Here is an 18041-nt window from a genome sequence, read left to right on the forward strand (position 1 = left end):
ATGGTTAAAACAAGGTCAGTTATGGATTACATTAAATAATGATATTATGTATTTATTTATTTATGATCATAGCAAATATATTTCAACAAAACATGATAATTTAATGGCAAATCGTAAAGTTAAAAACCGGAATGAGTATACTTCATTCATGATTGGTCTGTTTTGAGTTTTTTTTTTTTACACGTTCATGACCATGACATCAACATTCAGCTTTTTGAAAATGTTTAAAACGAGGTAATTTATGAACTACACAGTAAAAATGTTATATATTTATTTAATTATTATTATATCACTATATTTCAACAAAAGGATAATTTTGTGGAAAATTATAAAGTTAAAAAAGAAAAATATTTTGGATTCATGACTAGCCTATACAGTGTTACGATAATCGTCTTTATACTTATACATTCATGATCTTCATGATGGAAAATTGTTAGCTTTACCATGTGGTAAAACTATCTTTTCAATGTTTTATACATTGTATTTGTCACGATTACTTGGAAATAACTGCACCACCAATTGTTAATGTACAAGTCTTGGTTTACCATATATGGTTTTACAATGTGGTCAACTGGACAAAAAAAAGTTCCAGCATCAAATATCTCAAAACAGTATTTCCCATCAAGCATCAATTAGTCCAAAACAATTATACCTAATCCAAAGTGGTCAGCCGAAAAAAAGACGCCTCTCAATCTATTGCCTGTATAAAGACATGTCACGATCAATCAATCAATCAATCAATCAATCAATCAATCAATCAATCAATCAATCAATCAGACACCACCCTCTTCGACATGGGCAAGACCAAAGAACTTTCTATGACCATCAGGGACAATATCGTAGAATCACACAAGGCTGACATGCACTAGCAGACCATTGGCAAGTGGCCAGGTGAGAAGGAGACAACTGTTAGTGCGATAATTAGAAAAGGGAATAAACATAAAATGACCACCAATCTCTCTCATTCTGTGGCTCCTCTCAAGATTTCACCTTCTGCGCTTTCAATGATAAGAAATGTTAGGGATAAGCCCAGAACTACATAGCAAGAGCTTGTTAAGGATCTCAAGGCTGCTGGAGCCACAGCCACTGAACAAAATAATGGTAATACACTACACGCTGTAATGGATTAAAATCCTAAAAATGCCTGAAAGGTCCCCCAGCTCAGAAAGGAACATGTACAGGCGGCGTGCTTCATGTGTGCAAGTGCAGCTGTGGCTTGCTGCCTGTCGTCCCTTTAAGTTTCAAAATGAAAAAAAAAAAAGAATAATGGCATCACTATTTATTTGGAAACATTATGTGACTTACTTACACAATGGAAGACTTGCTAAACCTTAGGGAGTCTATGCTGAACTTTCTTTCCCCAGGTTTCACACATTTTTTTCTCAGTTACCTATTGGCGGAGAGGCTGTGATCCATGGTGCATGAAGACAACGCCACAAGGCGAAGCGAGCAGGTCAAGATATGGAAGAGAGGATTCGTAATGCTGCTCCCATCGATTCACCTCACAAATCTATGCTCTCTACCCAACAAAATGGATGAGGTTTATCTTCTCACAAAGACCAGTAAAGACATCGGCCGTTCTGCCGCCCTGTGCTTCACTGAGACATGGCTATGTGAAAGCGTCCTTGATGGCGCTGTAATGCTTCCAGGCTTCCGACCACATCAAGCACACTGTGTGGCTTTATAGCAACGAAAAATGGTGTACACCTGTCTCAAAAATCAACACACTGCAGCAAAGACTTGGATTTGTTAGTCTACTCGATCTGCAAGTGCAACTACTTTCATCCTTCCCAGTGTTTACATTTGTCCCCAGGCTAACACAAATGCCATAATGCTAACATTCACGGAACATGTAAACGAACTTGGGAAAAATCAAAGTCCACCCAGATTCACCCCTCTTTATTCTTAGGGATGTTAACAAAGATTAACTCAACCACAAACTCCTGAAATATATACAAGCAGCATATTGAATGTCCCACCAGGGTAAATAACATTCTAAACCACTGCTACATCACGTTGAATGACACAGATGATGCGATCTACCATACGGCTCTGGAGCTGCTTAATTCACTTAATAACATGCAGGCACAAACTTAAATGTGCGAAGCTAAGAGTGAAAACAGTGGAGAAGTGGACCAATGAAGCAAAGCCAAAACTTCAAGATGTGAGTGTACAGGAAAAAACATTTTGTAAGTTCAGTAACAAGCCATGGTTCACTGCCAAACTTCAGTCCCTTTATCAGGCTAAAGTAGATGCTGATCTAAATGGGGACAGAGCGCTACATGATCACACTAGAAACCAGCTGACAAAAGAAATTGTCCATCCATCCATCCATCCATCCATCCATCATCCATCCATCCATCCATCCATTTTCTTAGCCGCTTATCCTCACAAGGGTCACAGGGAGTTCTGGAGCCTATCCCAGCTGTCATTGGGCAGGAGGCAGGGTACACCCTGAACTGGTTGCCAGCCAATCGCAGGGCACATGGAGACAGACAGCCGCACACACAATCACACCTTGGGGCAATTTAGAGTGTCCAATTAATGTTGCATATTTTTGGGACGTGGGAGGACACCGGAGTGCCCGGAGAAAACCCATGCAGGCACGGGAAGAACATGCAAACTCCACATAGGCGGGTCCAGGATTGGACCCGAGACCTCAGAACTGTGAGGCCAAAAAATACAATCCTTGGAACACCTTGTACTGGACCACTAAAGGGGATCACAGGACTCCTGCTGTACCCCCTGAAGTTTGCTTACTGAGCAAACAGGCCTGTGGATGATGCAGTCAACATGGAACTGCACTTCATCTTAGGACACCTCAAAGGCACAGGGACCTATGCGAGGATCCTATTCAGGTACCTCAGCTCTACATTCAACACCATTATTCCCAAATTCCTTTCCTCCAAGCTTCACCAGGTCAGCATCTCGCCTGCCAACTGCCAGTGGATTTACGGCTTCCTGCCGGGCAGGACACAGCAGTTAATTGTTCGACAGCCTTCACGTGCTTTATTGATATGCTGTTATGCTGTGACTACTAGCTCTCTGTACGTAATACTTGTTGCAGATAAATGTTTTGTTTTCCTTTCTCTAACTCTCTCACTTCAATATAACAAAGGGGATTTTAGTCTGGGTTTCAGTCAGGGGTGACAACTTGTATGACATCCCTTTTGCTTTCTTCACAAAGACTTTTCTTTCTTTTTGATAATAAAACCCCACAAACACAAAATTGCCTCCTTACTTATTTTTTTTTAAAAAAAGATTTGCCAAAACAGACAACACCTCATCTTGTCGCACCATCAGCACTGTGGCACCCCAATGATGTGTCCTCTCTCTGCTGTTCTTCTCGATCCACACGAATGACGGCCCCTCAACCCATTGTCTTGTGTAAACTCCCGAAACCTTCAAGTTCTTGAGAATTAGTCTTTCAGGAGCTGACCTGAGCAGAGGATTTACTTTCAGTGGCTTCTGAGGAACCCCGGTCCTCACAATTGTGAGGCCAATTCTCTAACCAGTTGCGGTACAGTGCTGCCCCCGTTGTATTTCTTTTTTTTATCATCATCCCTTTGAAAGTAAAAATTGGAGCATTAAAATCAGTTTGGACTTCTTTGTGAGGATGAGTCAAGTAAAATTGGTGTGCAATGTTTATTTGTTTTTAAGTTTAAATAAGATTGATGGGTTTGTCTACTGTATTGCCTTATGTTTTTAATCCAGGATAATGAATCAAAATTGCTGACAGTAGGTTGCCGAAACACTTAATGCCCATCACAAGAAGGAGATTACACATTTGGGTGTGAGTGTCTGTACAGTCAAAATAAAAACAGCTGGACAGAAAAATTAAACTCATCGCAACAATAAGGAATCATCCTGATTCTGGAGCTGAAATTAAGAAGCTCATTATTGTAATTACACATTTGAGAATATATTGCCAGATAATGCAATTTTATGTAATGGCATAGACCGTGATTTAAGTCATAATTTAGCTATGAAACATTTGTAGTTGGTAATTAACATTAAATGATATTCAATTTCTTGAACTTCTCCAATTTCATACTCTCACTACATATTACACAATATACTCGGTTTAATTGCCACCTCCTGCAATTTATCAGTGAGTAAAATGCCATCCACAATGATGAAAAAGCCCAATTTGCATAGCAAGTATTTTATGGTACTTCTCTCACTGGGACTGAAAAATGTCACTGATGATATGTTTGCATGTCTGAAAAGAGTAATGACTACTGCAATTAATTTGTATTACAGGAGGCACTCAGGTGACAGTATTCTTGTGAAAAGTAAATCATTTCACTTTTTAAACATTATTTTGCTGCTTTCTGACAAAATGCCACTAATCAGACTGTCATGTTGGCTGTAGAATCTGCAGATGTGAGGTATTGGTTCTCCGCTCAGAGTAAACACGCTAGGTGCAGGCTAATTTTAATAAAACACTCTTTATATGGAGGATATACACTGGAAAATCCGAGTTGTGCGTGCTTAGCATCTGAATGACATTCACTGTGATCTCAGGCTCAGACAGATTGTGTTCCGTGTCAACAGCATTTAACCTGCAGAACCCAGGGCATGCGTGCACACGCACGCACACGCACACACATAGTCTCGCTACACAAGCAAACACTTGCACATTTATGCAGAGGCAGACACAGCAGCACAGTTAAAAGAGAAGTTATTCCCCATTTTGTTGCAATTTCATTCTGTGCACACTCCCTCGTCCTACGTGCGCAACCATCTCTTTTTCAGTGTCCTCAAACGTTCGACAGGTTACAAATCTGGCATGCCAAAATTTCTGGTGCAGGTAGAATGTCAAAGGGTGGAGAGAAATAAAAGGAAATAGCTCATAAGTGCAAGGGAGAAATGCACTCCACAGACGAGGGAGCAAAAAAGAGGGCTCAAATATGAAAGATCCAGCTATGCATAACCTCCAGGAGCCTGAATGATTCATATGGAAATTAAGTTTTGCTAAACTGTTGTTCAATCACACCATGCCCTTGACATTTGCTTGGTGTCTAGCAGCAGTTAGAAGTCTGAAATATACATAAGGAGCAGAAAGTTTCGCTTTTCACTTCCCCTTTTCATTATAATCCAAGGGATATTACTGCTGTTCGCTTTATCCAGCAAACCTGCAACAGTGTTAAATGGAGATCCAGCGAATGGTGGATTCCGGCTGCGATTCAGATTGTTTTCAGATTTTGGATGTGCGGTATCTGATTGTGGTGTAAATAGAAGGAAAGCAAAATAAAATCCACTGTCCTGTGCAATGTAACGTCATTATTAATACCATGTCAGTGCAAGCCTGATGTCAATGAAATTTGCCAATCTGGACAAGAAAACATTAGCACCTATATCAAGCCTTTTGGATAAATTTAAGTGGATCTTTTTGGTTCAGTAGTGGAGCTGATCTTCTGTTTTGGGGTTGACGGACTTCATTGTTGCTGTCAATTTGCATTTCATTGGAAACATTTTCCTGCACTGCAGTTTTCATTTCACTCATTTATGTTAAGGGAGCCGCAGTACATGCCTTCAAATTTCTGTCCAATTGGCTTATATTCTCATTGTTTCTCTGAAGTCTACATAGTTTATTTTTGTTTTAAACTCGTTCCCTGTATATTAGCAAAAAAAAAAAAAAAAAAAAAAGATAAAAATAATATTGTGCAAATGTGTTAAAGGCCTACTCCCAATTGATTTGGGAAGTTTGTAATTAAGTAATGAAACTCCCCCAGCTACATGAAATATAGAGTAAGTATTTATTGTTGGAAGAAAATCTGTACTATATGTAGAATGATTTCAGTTAATTGTGTATTCACCCCATCTCCAAGCAACAATTTCTGGTAGCTTTCAAAGTAACCACACACAAAACACTGAATTGGCAAAACATTATTATTGAGCAAAATTTCAGTATAAAATAAAAATTTGCTCTGAAAGCACTTCAAATATAGAATCTCTTGCCACATAACTGGTACTACCATTCATCAAATCTTTATGTACACAAATTTAATCATGCCCAGAACCCCCTGTGCAGCAACTCCACATTTTTGTACATAATCCTTGATACGGACAGTCGATGTTTTACAGCACGCAGAGCCAGCCAATTTATTTCAGCAGTAAAGTCACATTTGAGTGGTTTTATTTAGTCAGGTCATTATCATACCCCTGTGTTTAGTTAAGTCCATTTGTAAATGTAATTTAGCCACAAGGTGGAAAAACAGGACCATATTAAAAGCATACATTAGGCCACAAAGCCAATGAAACCAATGAAAAGTACTCTGTGTTGCGTTGCTTCTGTGGTAGATTCTAGAGAACATTTTATTCCATTATATTTAAAGCAGCAAAAATTGGGCTTAGAAAACATGAAAACATGTCAATACATGGCCTCATCGATGGCTGGTCAAAGTCTAATGGATTGTTGGATTTAAAGGTTTGCAATGGCAACCAACTGCACATGTACAGCATATGAAAAGTCATTACAGATGATAAGGAAAGCGTTGTCAACCACAAATGACTCTGCAACTACTGGATCTTCGGTATATCTATAAAAGGATATACAGTAACAAGGATGGCCTCTCTGTTCAGTATCAGGCGTTTTACCTGAAGTAGTACCTTACCTGACATTCTGTAGCTGTAATCTGTCTGGGTCAGTGGCATTTAGAGAGGCTACAAAGCTTTCCACGGGAATGTTTTCCATCCTTGTGACAATCAGTGGATCGGGGAAGAAGACCGGTCCCTCGTTGATATCTAAAACTTTGACTTGAACAGTTGCTGTGGAGCTGTCGCCATAACCAACATCAGGAACCAGGGGGTCCTCATTCTCCACCTTGATGAAAATCTTGTGAAACGCCGTGCCTTCGTAATCCAGAGGCTAAAAGTAAAACAGTCAGTGTTCAAGCAAAGAAATTTAGTTGACCAAATGCAGCTGTAGCTATAATATACCTTGACAACTGAAAGCATTCCCTCATTATTGTCTGGGTTGGTCTGGATCTTGAAGCTCCGTGTGGGATCGCCATTGATTATGGAGTACACAGCCCTCCAGGCCCCGGTAGCTGGGTCATCTCTATCATCTACTGTCAGGTTAACCACAACACCTGCTGAGCCCTCATATACATAGGCTTCAAACTGGAGACACATAAACAACAAAAACCAACCGAAGAAAAATGATATCAGCATGCAGAGACTGATGAATACAAAGATGACAGGTTTCACTGACAATTTCCACTCTAGAAATGACTGCCATTAAAATATATCATTACGAAGCACACATTCATTTAAATTTCATAGAACACAGTGGATTGGAGACTCAGGGTTTATGTATTTTCAATATTTCTTTGAGCAAATATTTCATTGCTAACAGACTATTTTGATCAATTTGTGTTTCGCTATTATTTACCATTATTACTTAGTTAGCAGCAGTCTTGGCAGGAGACAGTAGTAAATACACTGGGCTGGTATTAGGTACACATGCATGGTATTGAGGTCTAATAAGAGAGCTTTGATAATTAATTTTAAAAAATGAAGCGATAATTATACTATTTTGCTTATAAAATAGCAGTTATGCTGAGAAATACAGCAAAATACATCTATTAGGCTTATATGTTATAGTGGAAGTGATATGTTACCAGCTATTTTGGTGCCTCCCCCCCCATTTCTTCAGAGAGCGGATTGAAATATTGTGCCAGAATATTCATAACTGTGAAAAATGGGTGTCTTTGACCTTTTTGTTCTACATTGACCTGGAAGAAGGCTCTGCTAATCACTACAAAGATAGATAAACGTTCCTTTTTTAATAGTTTTGGTGGTGATTTTTATTCAGTGTCACTGCACCCACTTTGTATATGTCATCCTTCATTTTGTCTTTTTGTTTCATCAATCAGATAGGAATGAATTGGCACATAAAGAGATTAAACACTCGTGCCCTTCATCACTAATTTCATCAACTGCTTCTAATTCATTTTACACTGTCAATCAAAATGCTCCCTCCTGATCATGCTTGGCAAAAGGAGTCGATCAATTAAAGAGCCGAGCAGTCTACCTGCAAAAATTCGACAAGGTGTACACTCTGAACTGAAAACGATAAAGACACGGAAAACCCATCAGTATATGTGTGTGTATCTTTGTCTGTGTTTGTCAGCACCATTATAGTCTCGGAGCTTACAGTGTAATCTTTCAAACAGGAAACACCCTACTTAACAACTGAAGTCTAGATAAATGCATCTGTTGTCAGACCACAGTATTGTTGTTTCACAGATTACCTTCTTAAGATACACTCTACTGAAAACCATCCATTTGTCTGGGGAGAGACAAACATTGATTTTGTCTTTATCTTTTCTTTTATTTATCCAATACTTGTTTAAAGCACTTAAACCATCTAGTCAGTTAATACCCAGTGGAGAAAACCACATTGTTAACTCAAGGAGTACTCTCACAAACAAAAGTATTGGAACAGTGAGGCCAATTCCTTTATTTTTACAGGTTAGGACATTTGAGGAAAAAAACTGTGTTGAGGCTGGCCATGATGTACGGATTAGAGACGGTGGCCCTGGAGAAACAACAGGAAGCAGAACTTGTGGAAGCAGAAATGAAGATGCTGAGGTTCTCGCTTGGTGTGAACAGGTTGGATAGGATTAGAAATGAGTTCATTAGAGGGACACCCAAAGTTGGAGTTTTGGAGACAAGGTGAGAGAGAACAGACGTCGATGGTTTGGACATGTTCAGAGGCGAGAGAGTGAGTAGTATATTGGTAGAAGAGTGCTGAGGATGGAGCTGCCAGGCAAAAGAAGGAGAGGAAGACCAAAGATAAGGTTGTTGGATGTTGTGAGGGAGGACATGAGGACAGTGGGTGTTAGAGAGGAGGATGCACAAGATGGGCTTAGATGGAAAAAGATGACATGCTGTGGCGACCCCTAACTGGACAAACCGAAAGGCAAAGAAGAAGAAGAAGGACATTTGAGGAAAAACAGAACATCCTCAGTTTACAAAGTAACCTGAAGTGGCACGAAATGGAATGCTTCTATCACCAACCTAACACTGACGAAAGTAGCAAAGTCATGAGTAAATATTTTTATGAACACAAGGATGTCCTATAAAAAAAAAAAAAAAAGACTGCCAGAAACTGAGGATGCCTTCTTGTACCGTGTGATGACATCTAACGTGTTCACCTTCTTTCCCTCAATTACATTTTTGCAGTGTTTTGGGTCATTATTGTCTGCACAATAACCAATCTTCCAGCCACTTTGGTTGGATCATTTTTTAAATTGGCACAATAAAATACATTTCAGCACCCATAAGTTAATGCTGCTGCTTTCATCATATTTTTTTTCTACTTCAGGACATGGTTTATTGGCACATCCCCAGATGATTTTCTCTCAACTTTAACATTTTTTGTCTTTCATGGACAACTCTGGTTTTAATGTCAATATCTTCGGACGAAAAGTGGGATACACCCAAATTGATCGCCAGCCAATCGAAGGGCACTCACGTCCACATCTATTGGTAATTTTGAGTTTTTAATCACTATGCATGTTTTGGGGATGTGGAAGGAAATCAGACTCCAGTTCTACCTCTATTTACGAAATTAATTTGTTCTGTAAGTCATCCCATAACGTGGATTTTAGAATTTTTATAGAAGCACTCTTTACATCTAAATACCCTAATCCGTTCCAAGTCCGCCGACTCCCCCTCCCCCGCCATTAAACAAGCATTCAAAGTCCATAATGTAAAGAATAATAATTATGTGAATTTAGCTTTGGCGTTGGGCGACTGCAAAGAGAAGGGTGAGTGACAGGCAAAAGGCATCATGGGGGATGGGGAGGAGGTAAACGTTTGACAGCTGAGAGAATACATACGTAGGAATGTACACAATAAGTCCACTAAAGTTTCTTGGGGTCCATGGTGAAGAAAGATGAATACACAAACAAAAAACACAAACAGAAAATGAAAAATATTGAAAAAGTTGTACTTTGATAATATGTGCTAGCGTGTGACAGCGTGTGAAAGCGCTAGCATGTGATTTGGTGACGCTCGAGTTTCCAAGGCAAATGAAAATCATCATGGGTAAAGATTGACATCCTTCCTAGCCAATGGGATGCCAGAAAGATGCTACAGCGTAAGGCAATGGAAGAGTGCAGCTTTCAAACCGAGATACACGAGGTTTACATTTGGGGGAATTTTTGGGCCTTGAATCCACCGCCTATTTTTGCCTTTTGCATCCTTAATTCTCACTTCTAACTCTAGAGAATATTTTTTCAAAGATGCATTTCGTAACCTGAATTTTTCGTTTCTAAAGACGTTCGTAAATACAGGTACCACTGTACGTGGAGGAAAGCCCCACAGGCATGGGCAAAACATGCAAAGTACACATAGGCAAGTCCTCAGAACTGTGAAACAAATGTGCTATCCAGTCAGTCACCACATTAAACATCCATCCATCTATTTTGTGAGTTGCTTTTTCCATGTGCCCTGTGATTGGCTAGCAACGAGTTCAAGGTGTACCCTGCCTTCTGCCCAATGACAGCTGGGATTGGCTCAGGCACTCCCGTGACCCTAGTGAGGATGAGCACCTCAGAAAATGGATGGACGGATGTAAAAGATAACATTTGATGCTTCGTATACTATTTGTATAGCTTGTAGCAGCATGGCTCACTAAAACCTGGAAATGTGTTTTCTCCATGAGGCATTTGGATTGGGGGAAAGATGTGACATTAAGACGATGATTCAAATTATGAATTGTGACAAAACCAGTGGCAGACTGATCAGCCACTAATGGAAACAGTCGCCAAACCATGCAGGCTGCGTGTGGCAATTTCATCCTGCCTGCAGGATCAATTTGAAATCAGCGTGACATTGTTCCGCACAATGGCATCAAGCAAACGTGCATATGATACCATGAGCATTGTCTTCTTAGATGTAGGAACTATAGAGTACTCAGTATTGGGGGTGTGAGGATATACCAGCCAGCCAATCAGGTGCCACATTCAAATAATCCACATGGCAAATTCTGCATCTGCGCTTGCATTTTCTGTACTAGTAACTATTACTACTAATTTTGGAAACTGTGTTGTCAACTTTCTTATTTAGCTCAGCGGCAACTGTTGTAATTATGAACTCTAAATCACTGGATGATTGCAATTTAAGCAAGTGCTGGCAATCATATGCTAAATTACTTTGGATATTGACTATTTTTGTTGTTGTAGGAAAAGCATATTGGTGAGAATATCAATGGCTGTCTCGAGCAGCAGCCGCTGCTGACAGCACTCAGGTCTTATTGCTGTGGCAGTTTGCTAATCTTGCTGTTGCAGTAATGTAGTCAACAGGACAAGTAATCGATCTGGACAGCACATAGTAAATCAATACAACACTTATACATGATTCATAGATAATAGTTACTACAAAATACATGCTACAGAGTCAAACATGTAAACAACATTATCACAAAAGACACCAAATAATAATTTGCTAAAAACTAGAATTAATTTAAAGCAAAAAATGCATTTTAATCTTCAAGTAACACTTCTCTGATGAAGAGTATCATGTGGACACAAGAAAGCCAAACAGATGGCATGTTGAACAATGCTTAAACTATTCCCCTTCTGATTTGAATAGTAGCTGTCCATCATTTCGTTGAGTCTAGATTATACAACGATCAGGTTTTGACACGTGTACTTTGGAGGTCAACCCAACGGCCCTCTCAGGGAAACTGTACCAACATTGTGGCCCACGACAAAAATAAGTTTGACAGACTGTAATCTTGTCATGGCAAATTGCTGCCAACTTTAGGGCATTTTCAAAAAACCAAAAAAAATCAAATAAAAAAATGAAAAAAACATCAGATGACAACTTCAAATACCTCTGAAATCTTCCATAACCAGAAAAAAAAATGATTATAAATGTGCATGACCTATTTTATTGCCCACACTGCTCTTTTCACTGACCCATTTCCACTATTTAATGTCTTTTTGTTAAATGACAACATTTGAAACATCACATTAGTTTTGACTTGGAAAATTCCTCAAGATTTGAACCTGTATGAGCGTATTGATTGATATTTCTAAGTGAAATTCAACTGATCCAAGGAGGTATTCCTCGAGTGGCAGAGGAAACAAATGGATCAAGGAAATATATTGAGAAATATAACTTGAAGGTTTTTTGTTTTTAAACAGATTTCCTATGAGTGACATCACACAAAAAGAATCCCCTCAAAGGCTGTTTATTCAGAAACAAAAACCTCAATCTTTCCAGAACCCAACATCCAATTTTCCAAATGTTTGGTGTGTTGAAGTAGACATTCTTACCAGACTAAGCATTTTGAGAATTTGACAGTGATGTAATAAAAGAATGCAAAAAAAGACAAGTAAATAAATAGAACATCCGCTCTCCCTGACTCTTCTGTCACCAGCAGCATGTCAGACTGTTTATTCATGTAGGCCACTCGTGCGTTTGGAGGAAATGATGCAGTCTGTGATGTAACCACTGGGCCTGTGCCCTGATGGTGATAAGGTTCTGTAGAGCACAAAGGAACCAATCACCTGAAAGACTGGAGGGGAAATAGCTAACTAATTAACCTATCTCGTCGTCCTGCAATGTCGGAAGGAAAAAAAAAGAGCAGGCAGAGCAAAATAACTATTGGGGAAACTGGAGGAGGTCTGCCTTTGTTTCTATTGCCTGAACTCTCTCAGACTATGGATTTAAATAAAAATGACTATATCAAAAGTCCCAAAGTCAACCATAGCACAATTTTTTGCGGTTTAAATTTTGTTGTTTTTTTAACAAGCCAAACAATATTGCACGCATTTGTAAGTCTTGGCACTGCCCTGTTCCTGAAAGAAAAGAGAAAGAAAGAAAAAAAAACCCTCTTACTTCAAACTTCATACATTTCACTTGAACTTTTATCACCTCTTGGGCAATCAGCCAGTGCATATTCAAAGGAGATCTAAGTTTATATTAACTGAGCCATAAATTATCTTGTTTTTACCAAAAACAAAAACAAACATAATGCGACAATGAACCAAGGAATGAAGATTAATTTTGGGTGGGTGCTTATTTTTATTATTTATTTTAACTCTGGAAAGTCAGGCAGTCTACAATTGAATCTAAGCATGAGTAGATTTTGGACACTCACTCCGTCCATTTACTGCACCGCTTCTCCTTAGTAGGCTTGCAGGAGTGCTGGAATCAGTCCCAGCTATCTTTGGGCAGGAGGGGGTCCACCCTGAAGTGGGTGCCAGCAAATGACAGGGCACATGGAGACAGACAACAGTCATACTCACAATCACACCTAGGGGCAATTTAGAGTCTCCAATTAATGCATGTTTTGGGTATATGGGAATAACCAGAGTGCCCAGAGAAAACCCACGCAGATACAGAGAGAACATGCAAACTCCACACTGGTGGGGCCGGGATTTGGACACCAATCCTCAGAACTGTGAGGCAAATCGCTTTAGAGCTGCCCACTGTGCCGCCTCACTGGAACTAAGGAGACAATATTTTGGTCAAATCCATGGTTCCAATTTTGTGGGAACGGTTCTTTCATTTTCAACATGGTTGTGCACCAGTGCATATAAAAGCGTGGATGAGTTTGCTGAGGATGAACTTGAGTTGCCTGCACATTGTTGTGACTTCAACATGATAGAACACTTTTGCAATGAATTACAGCAGAGACTGAGAGATATGCCTTCTCATTCAACATCAGTGTGTAACCTTGCAAATATGCTTCTGGAAGAATGGTCAAAAATTCTGTTACACACTCCTAAACCTTGTCTGAAACATTCCCAGAAGAGTTGAGGCTGTGATAGCTGCAAAGGGTGGATCTATGTCAAATTGATTAGTATGAATTAGGGATGTGAGTCAAGGCAGGTGAGCGAATACTTATGGGAATATTGTATTGTAATACAATAGGTTCATGATTGTGTATTTATGATCTTAGATGAGCCGACTAAGAATAAGACAAATATTCTTTGTGACACTACCAAGCTTTGGAGATGTTCATTTTGCCAAAGTAAAATGAAACCTTGAGAGAGCGAAAACTACGATATTTCCTCCAACTAAACCTTCCTCTGTTTAGATACATGATGGTAATCCATTCTTATTCATCACTGGCCACAGTTGCCATGTTTTTTAACTACTTGAGTGAAAGTTTGCCTGCTTCCCTCTTTGTGACCGTCTCTGCAGTACACCTGATTTGCAGTTTTGCTTTTGAATGTGATGTTTGCGTCCCTGATCACTATTTCTGCGTCTAGGACGTGGGACGAACATAAAATGAGATAGCTCTTATGTGTTTTATCCATCCTTCCATTTTCTGTATCACTTATCCTCTATTATATTTTACAAAGTTATTATTATTCATTGTAGTATTTATATATTACCATTAAGAAGTTGACTGTGTATATTTTTTTATTCATTAGTCTTACTTTGCTTTGCACTTTCTTTGTTATAGAGTTTCTCGATGATTGGCTCTGGCAGTGGAGTGTATTTCCGTGGTGCAGTCCTGTCTCTGGAAACGGGGGAGTTTTGGGCTTAGAGTTTTGCCTGTGGTCCTGGCTCCTCTATCTGCCTGAGGCAGAATGATCTCAAGCGGCTCTGTCTCTGGGGCTAAAGGCTGTGATTGGCTCGCGATCCTGGCGGCCCTCCACAATAATGCTTCGTTGCGCTTCGTCTCATTTCTCAACCATGTCTCATCAGCCATGGTGCGTCTTTTAATCTTTTGTAATCAACAGAATAAATGTTTTTACGCGTAGGATGGGTGATGTGGGATGGCCCAAAGAAGGGGAGTGGGTATTCTTAGAGACTGGTGTCGTTGTTCTATTTTTAATACTTGTTCTCTGAAGCACATTGTAATGCTGTTATAATTATTCAAGCTGTTTTTCAAAAATGTATTTCTTGGTTAACAAAATGATGGATTTCAACTAAAGGAAGTGTAGACTTACAGTATAAACATAACAGAATATTGTCAAATCTAATAACGTTTGAAGAGCATCAGAAATCGGAACACACATGGAATGATTTATTTCATACCAGGAGATGGACGACTTATTAGGATGTCAGCCTCACCATTCTGAGGACGTGGGTTCAAAGCTGGCTTCAGCTGTGGCGAGTTTGTAGGTTTGCGCTGTCCCTACGTGGGTTTTCTCGAGCTACTCCTGTTTCCGCCCTCATCTCAGAAAGATACGCGGTAGGAATAATGAGAACAAAATTTCCTGTACATGAATGTAGTTGCAACTGGTTTGGTTTGTTAATATGTGCCCTGCAATTGGCTGCCAACCAGTTCAGGGTGTACTCTGCCTCTCGCCCATAGTCAGCTGGGATAGGTTAAGATACGGAAAATGAATGAATTAATTAATTCTGTCAGAATGTGATGTGGGGGATACAGTTGACAGAAGATTACTGACTTCCCTAAATGGAAAGTATTACACAATCAGCAATGACACAATGAACAATTTTATTACACATCCATTGACATATTAGCATACTGACTATTACAGTAACCATCCTTTACAATGATTTAAGAGCAGTTTGGACAAAGAATCACGAACATCTAATTCTGTTACGCCCTTAAGCTTAGCAACATTTGTGACAATAAAACATTTTTTTTAAAGTGTTAATTAGTTTCTAGCAGGTTTTTGGTCTTGATTAGCTTTCAAACAGCTTAACTTTTAGACCCAGTGAAGTGCAGACGGACACATTTTTTTGCATTTAGACAGTAACAGTGTGTGGTACAGCTGAAATAAAAACAATAATGACTCATTTGCCCACACAATATTTTTCATATGCCTGTGCAACAGATTGGCAACTCAAGTCTGTCCAACCTCCCATATGCTTTATTTTGTACTTCCTTTACATTTTGGACACAATGGGAGTATGCCTGCAGAAGTAATGAGCTCAGCTGTGGCTTTATTAAATATAATCAGTGTCACCCAATGGCGCAAGGAAAAAACTAAACGTGCAACTTGAATGTCGTTCTGGTTGATTGAATGAAATTCCAAGAGAAAACACAACTGAGGTGTACAGACCTCATGGAGTTCAAGTCATCAACTGAAAACATTTTGTAATTTAGAGAGACATGGAATATTAGCCAATTGTGGAGTGTCATCTCTTTTGGAAATAAAAAAACAAGAAGATTAACTACTAAATGTGGAAACAGAGAATGTTTGCTTGAGAAGAGGCAGTCCCTTCCACGGTAACACCTATGTATCCTTTACAAAGGCACATCTTTTTCTTTCAGCTTGTCCTGTCAAGGGTCATCACAGCGTGTCATCTTTTTCCATGTGAGCCTGTCTCATGCATCCTCCTCTCTAACACCAACTGCCCTCATGTCTTCCCTCACGACATCCATCAACCTTCTCTTTGGTCTTCCTCTCGCTCTTTTGCCTCGCAGTTCCATCCTCATCATCATTCTACCAATATACTCAGTCTTTCACCTTTGGACATGTCCAAACCATCGAAGTCTGCTCTCTCGAACCTTGTCTCCAAAACATCCCACTCTGGCTGTCCCTCTTTTGAGCTCATTTCTAATCCTATCCAACCTGGGCACTCCTCAAGAGAACCTCAACACCTTCATTTCTGCCACCTCCTGTTCTGCTTCCTGTTTTCTCTTCAGTGCCACTGTCTCTCACCCGTACATCATGGCCAGCCTCACCACTGCTTTATAAACTCTGCCCTTCATTTCTGTCACATAACACACCTGACAACTTGCTCCACCTATTCCAAACTGTTTGGACTCTTTTCTTCACTTCCTTACCCCACTCACCATTGCTCTGGGCTCTAGACCCTTAACTATTTGAAGTCCTCCACCCGTGCTATCTCTTCTCCCCGTGGCCTCACTTTTCTTTCTCATGCTATAGATTTTACTGTATTTTACCGACAACAAGCAGATACTTTTTCCCCGCGCTGTGAACGCTGCGGCACATATAACGATGTGCATAAAGTATTTTTTTAGCTTTATTTTTTTCATTGCGGCTACGATGGTTAAGGTACAACAAAAACGTGTTCAAATGAAATGGTTAAAACATGGCCATTCACAATAATGCACTTGGGGTTGGGCATGCACCGATGCTTCCAAAGTGTACAAGTAGAATCTACGGCAATTGTGGATAGAAGAAAAAGAATCAAACACAACTGCCTGTAGAAGAAGACTGAGCTCGCTCTAGTGTGTGTACAAGATGACGGGACTAATTTTTGGTGCCCTGAAAGCAGGACAAAGCATGACACGTACAGAAAAAAATGTTTATTTGATTGAATTAATTTAAAATCTTTCACAAAAATTGCCTGCACATTAAGTTTTTCTTTTTCAGAGGTCTTCCTTTGGAATATAAATGCATGGAGCAGCATGAAAGAACTACTACGAGAACTACTATCACCAACAGCTTAAAAGACTTGACTGCTACATGAGGAGAACATCAAACTTCAGCGGTAACTCGAGATGAAAATGAAATTGAGAGTGGTAGTTTGTACTATCCAGAGTATAACGAGTACTGTCTAAGCCCTATGGTTTAGTTTTCTTGCATCTTAAGTTGGAAACTATTATATAATAACAAGCCAAGGCAAGATGCAACGTAGGCCTAGCATCAGTGTTACAGATATAAAAAAAAACCTTTATAATTAGACAGTTTTTTTTTTTTTACAAGACTTTCCAAAATAAGTGCCTTTGGAGAGCCTTTAGACAAAGAGATCACTGATGCAATTGGCACAGAAACCTCTGCAATAAATGTAACGTAGCTGTGTGGATGTATCCGGTGGAGTTAGTACAATTTATCTGCAAAGTATCCGTCTCTTGTTTATCATTTTAACATGATTGAGAGGGACAGAAGACTTCTACATTGGATTAGATAAAAAGCTTTTCGATGAATGTGACATTTCGAAAAGTAGATTTGACATGACAGCTTTCATAACAAGTTGAAGTCAGAATAAAACAAAGTAGAAAACTACGACACAGCTGTGATTGAAACTCTTATGTTTTACATTGGAGAGCAGCAGACAGCCATCTATGTCAGCTCTCATCTCACAAAAAGGGAACATATCTTGACACAGTGGAGGTATTT

The 18041-nt window shown here is 39.5% G+C and overlaps 1 protein-coding gene across 1 annotated transcript in view; it reads right to left on the reverse strand.

The window, feature by feature from the left end:
- cdh13 (cadherin 13, H-cadherin (heart)) overlaps positions 1-18041 on the reverse strand; it is a 289553-nt gene that overhangs the window by 34345 nt on the left and 237167 nt on the right. Inside the window, exons 10-11 of the mRNA XM_061822507.1 lie at positions 6946-7128; positions 6621-6874 (exon numbers count right to left, since the gene is read on the reverse strand). Of these exons, the coding sequence (XP_061678491.1) occupies positions 6621-6874; positions 6946-7128 (437 nt within the window). The remainder of the gene's footprint in view (positions 1-6620; positions 6875-6945; positions 7129-18041) is intronic.

The sequence above is a fragment of the Syngnathoides biaculeatus genome, chromosome 6 (genome assembly GCF_019802595.1).
Source record: "Syngnathoides biaculeatus isolate LvHL_M chromosome 6, ASM1980259v1, whole genome shotgun sequence".
NCBI lineage: Eukaryota > Metazoa > Chordata > Actinopteri > Syngnathiformes > Syngnathidae > Syngnathoides > Syngnathoides biaculeatus.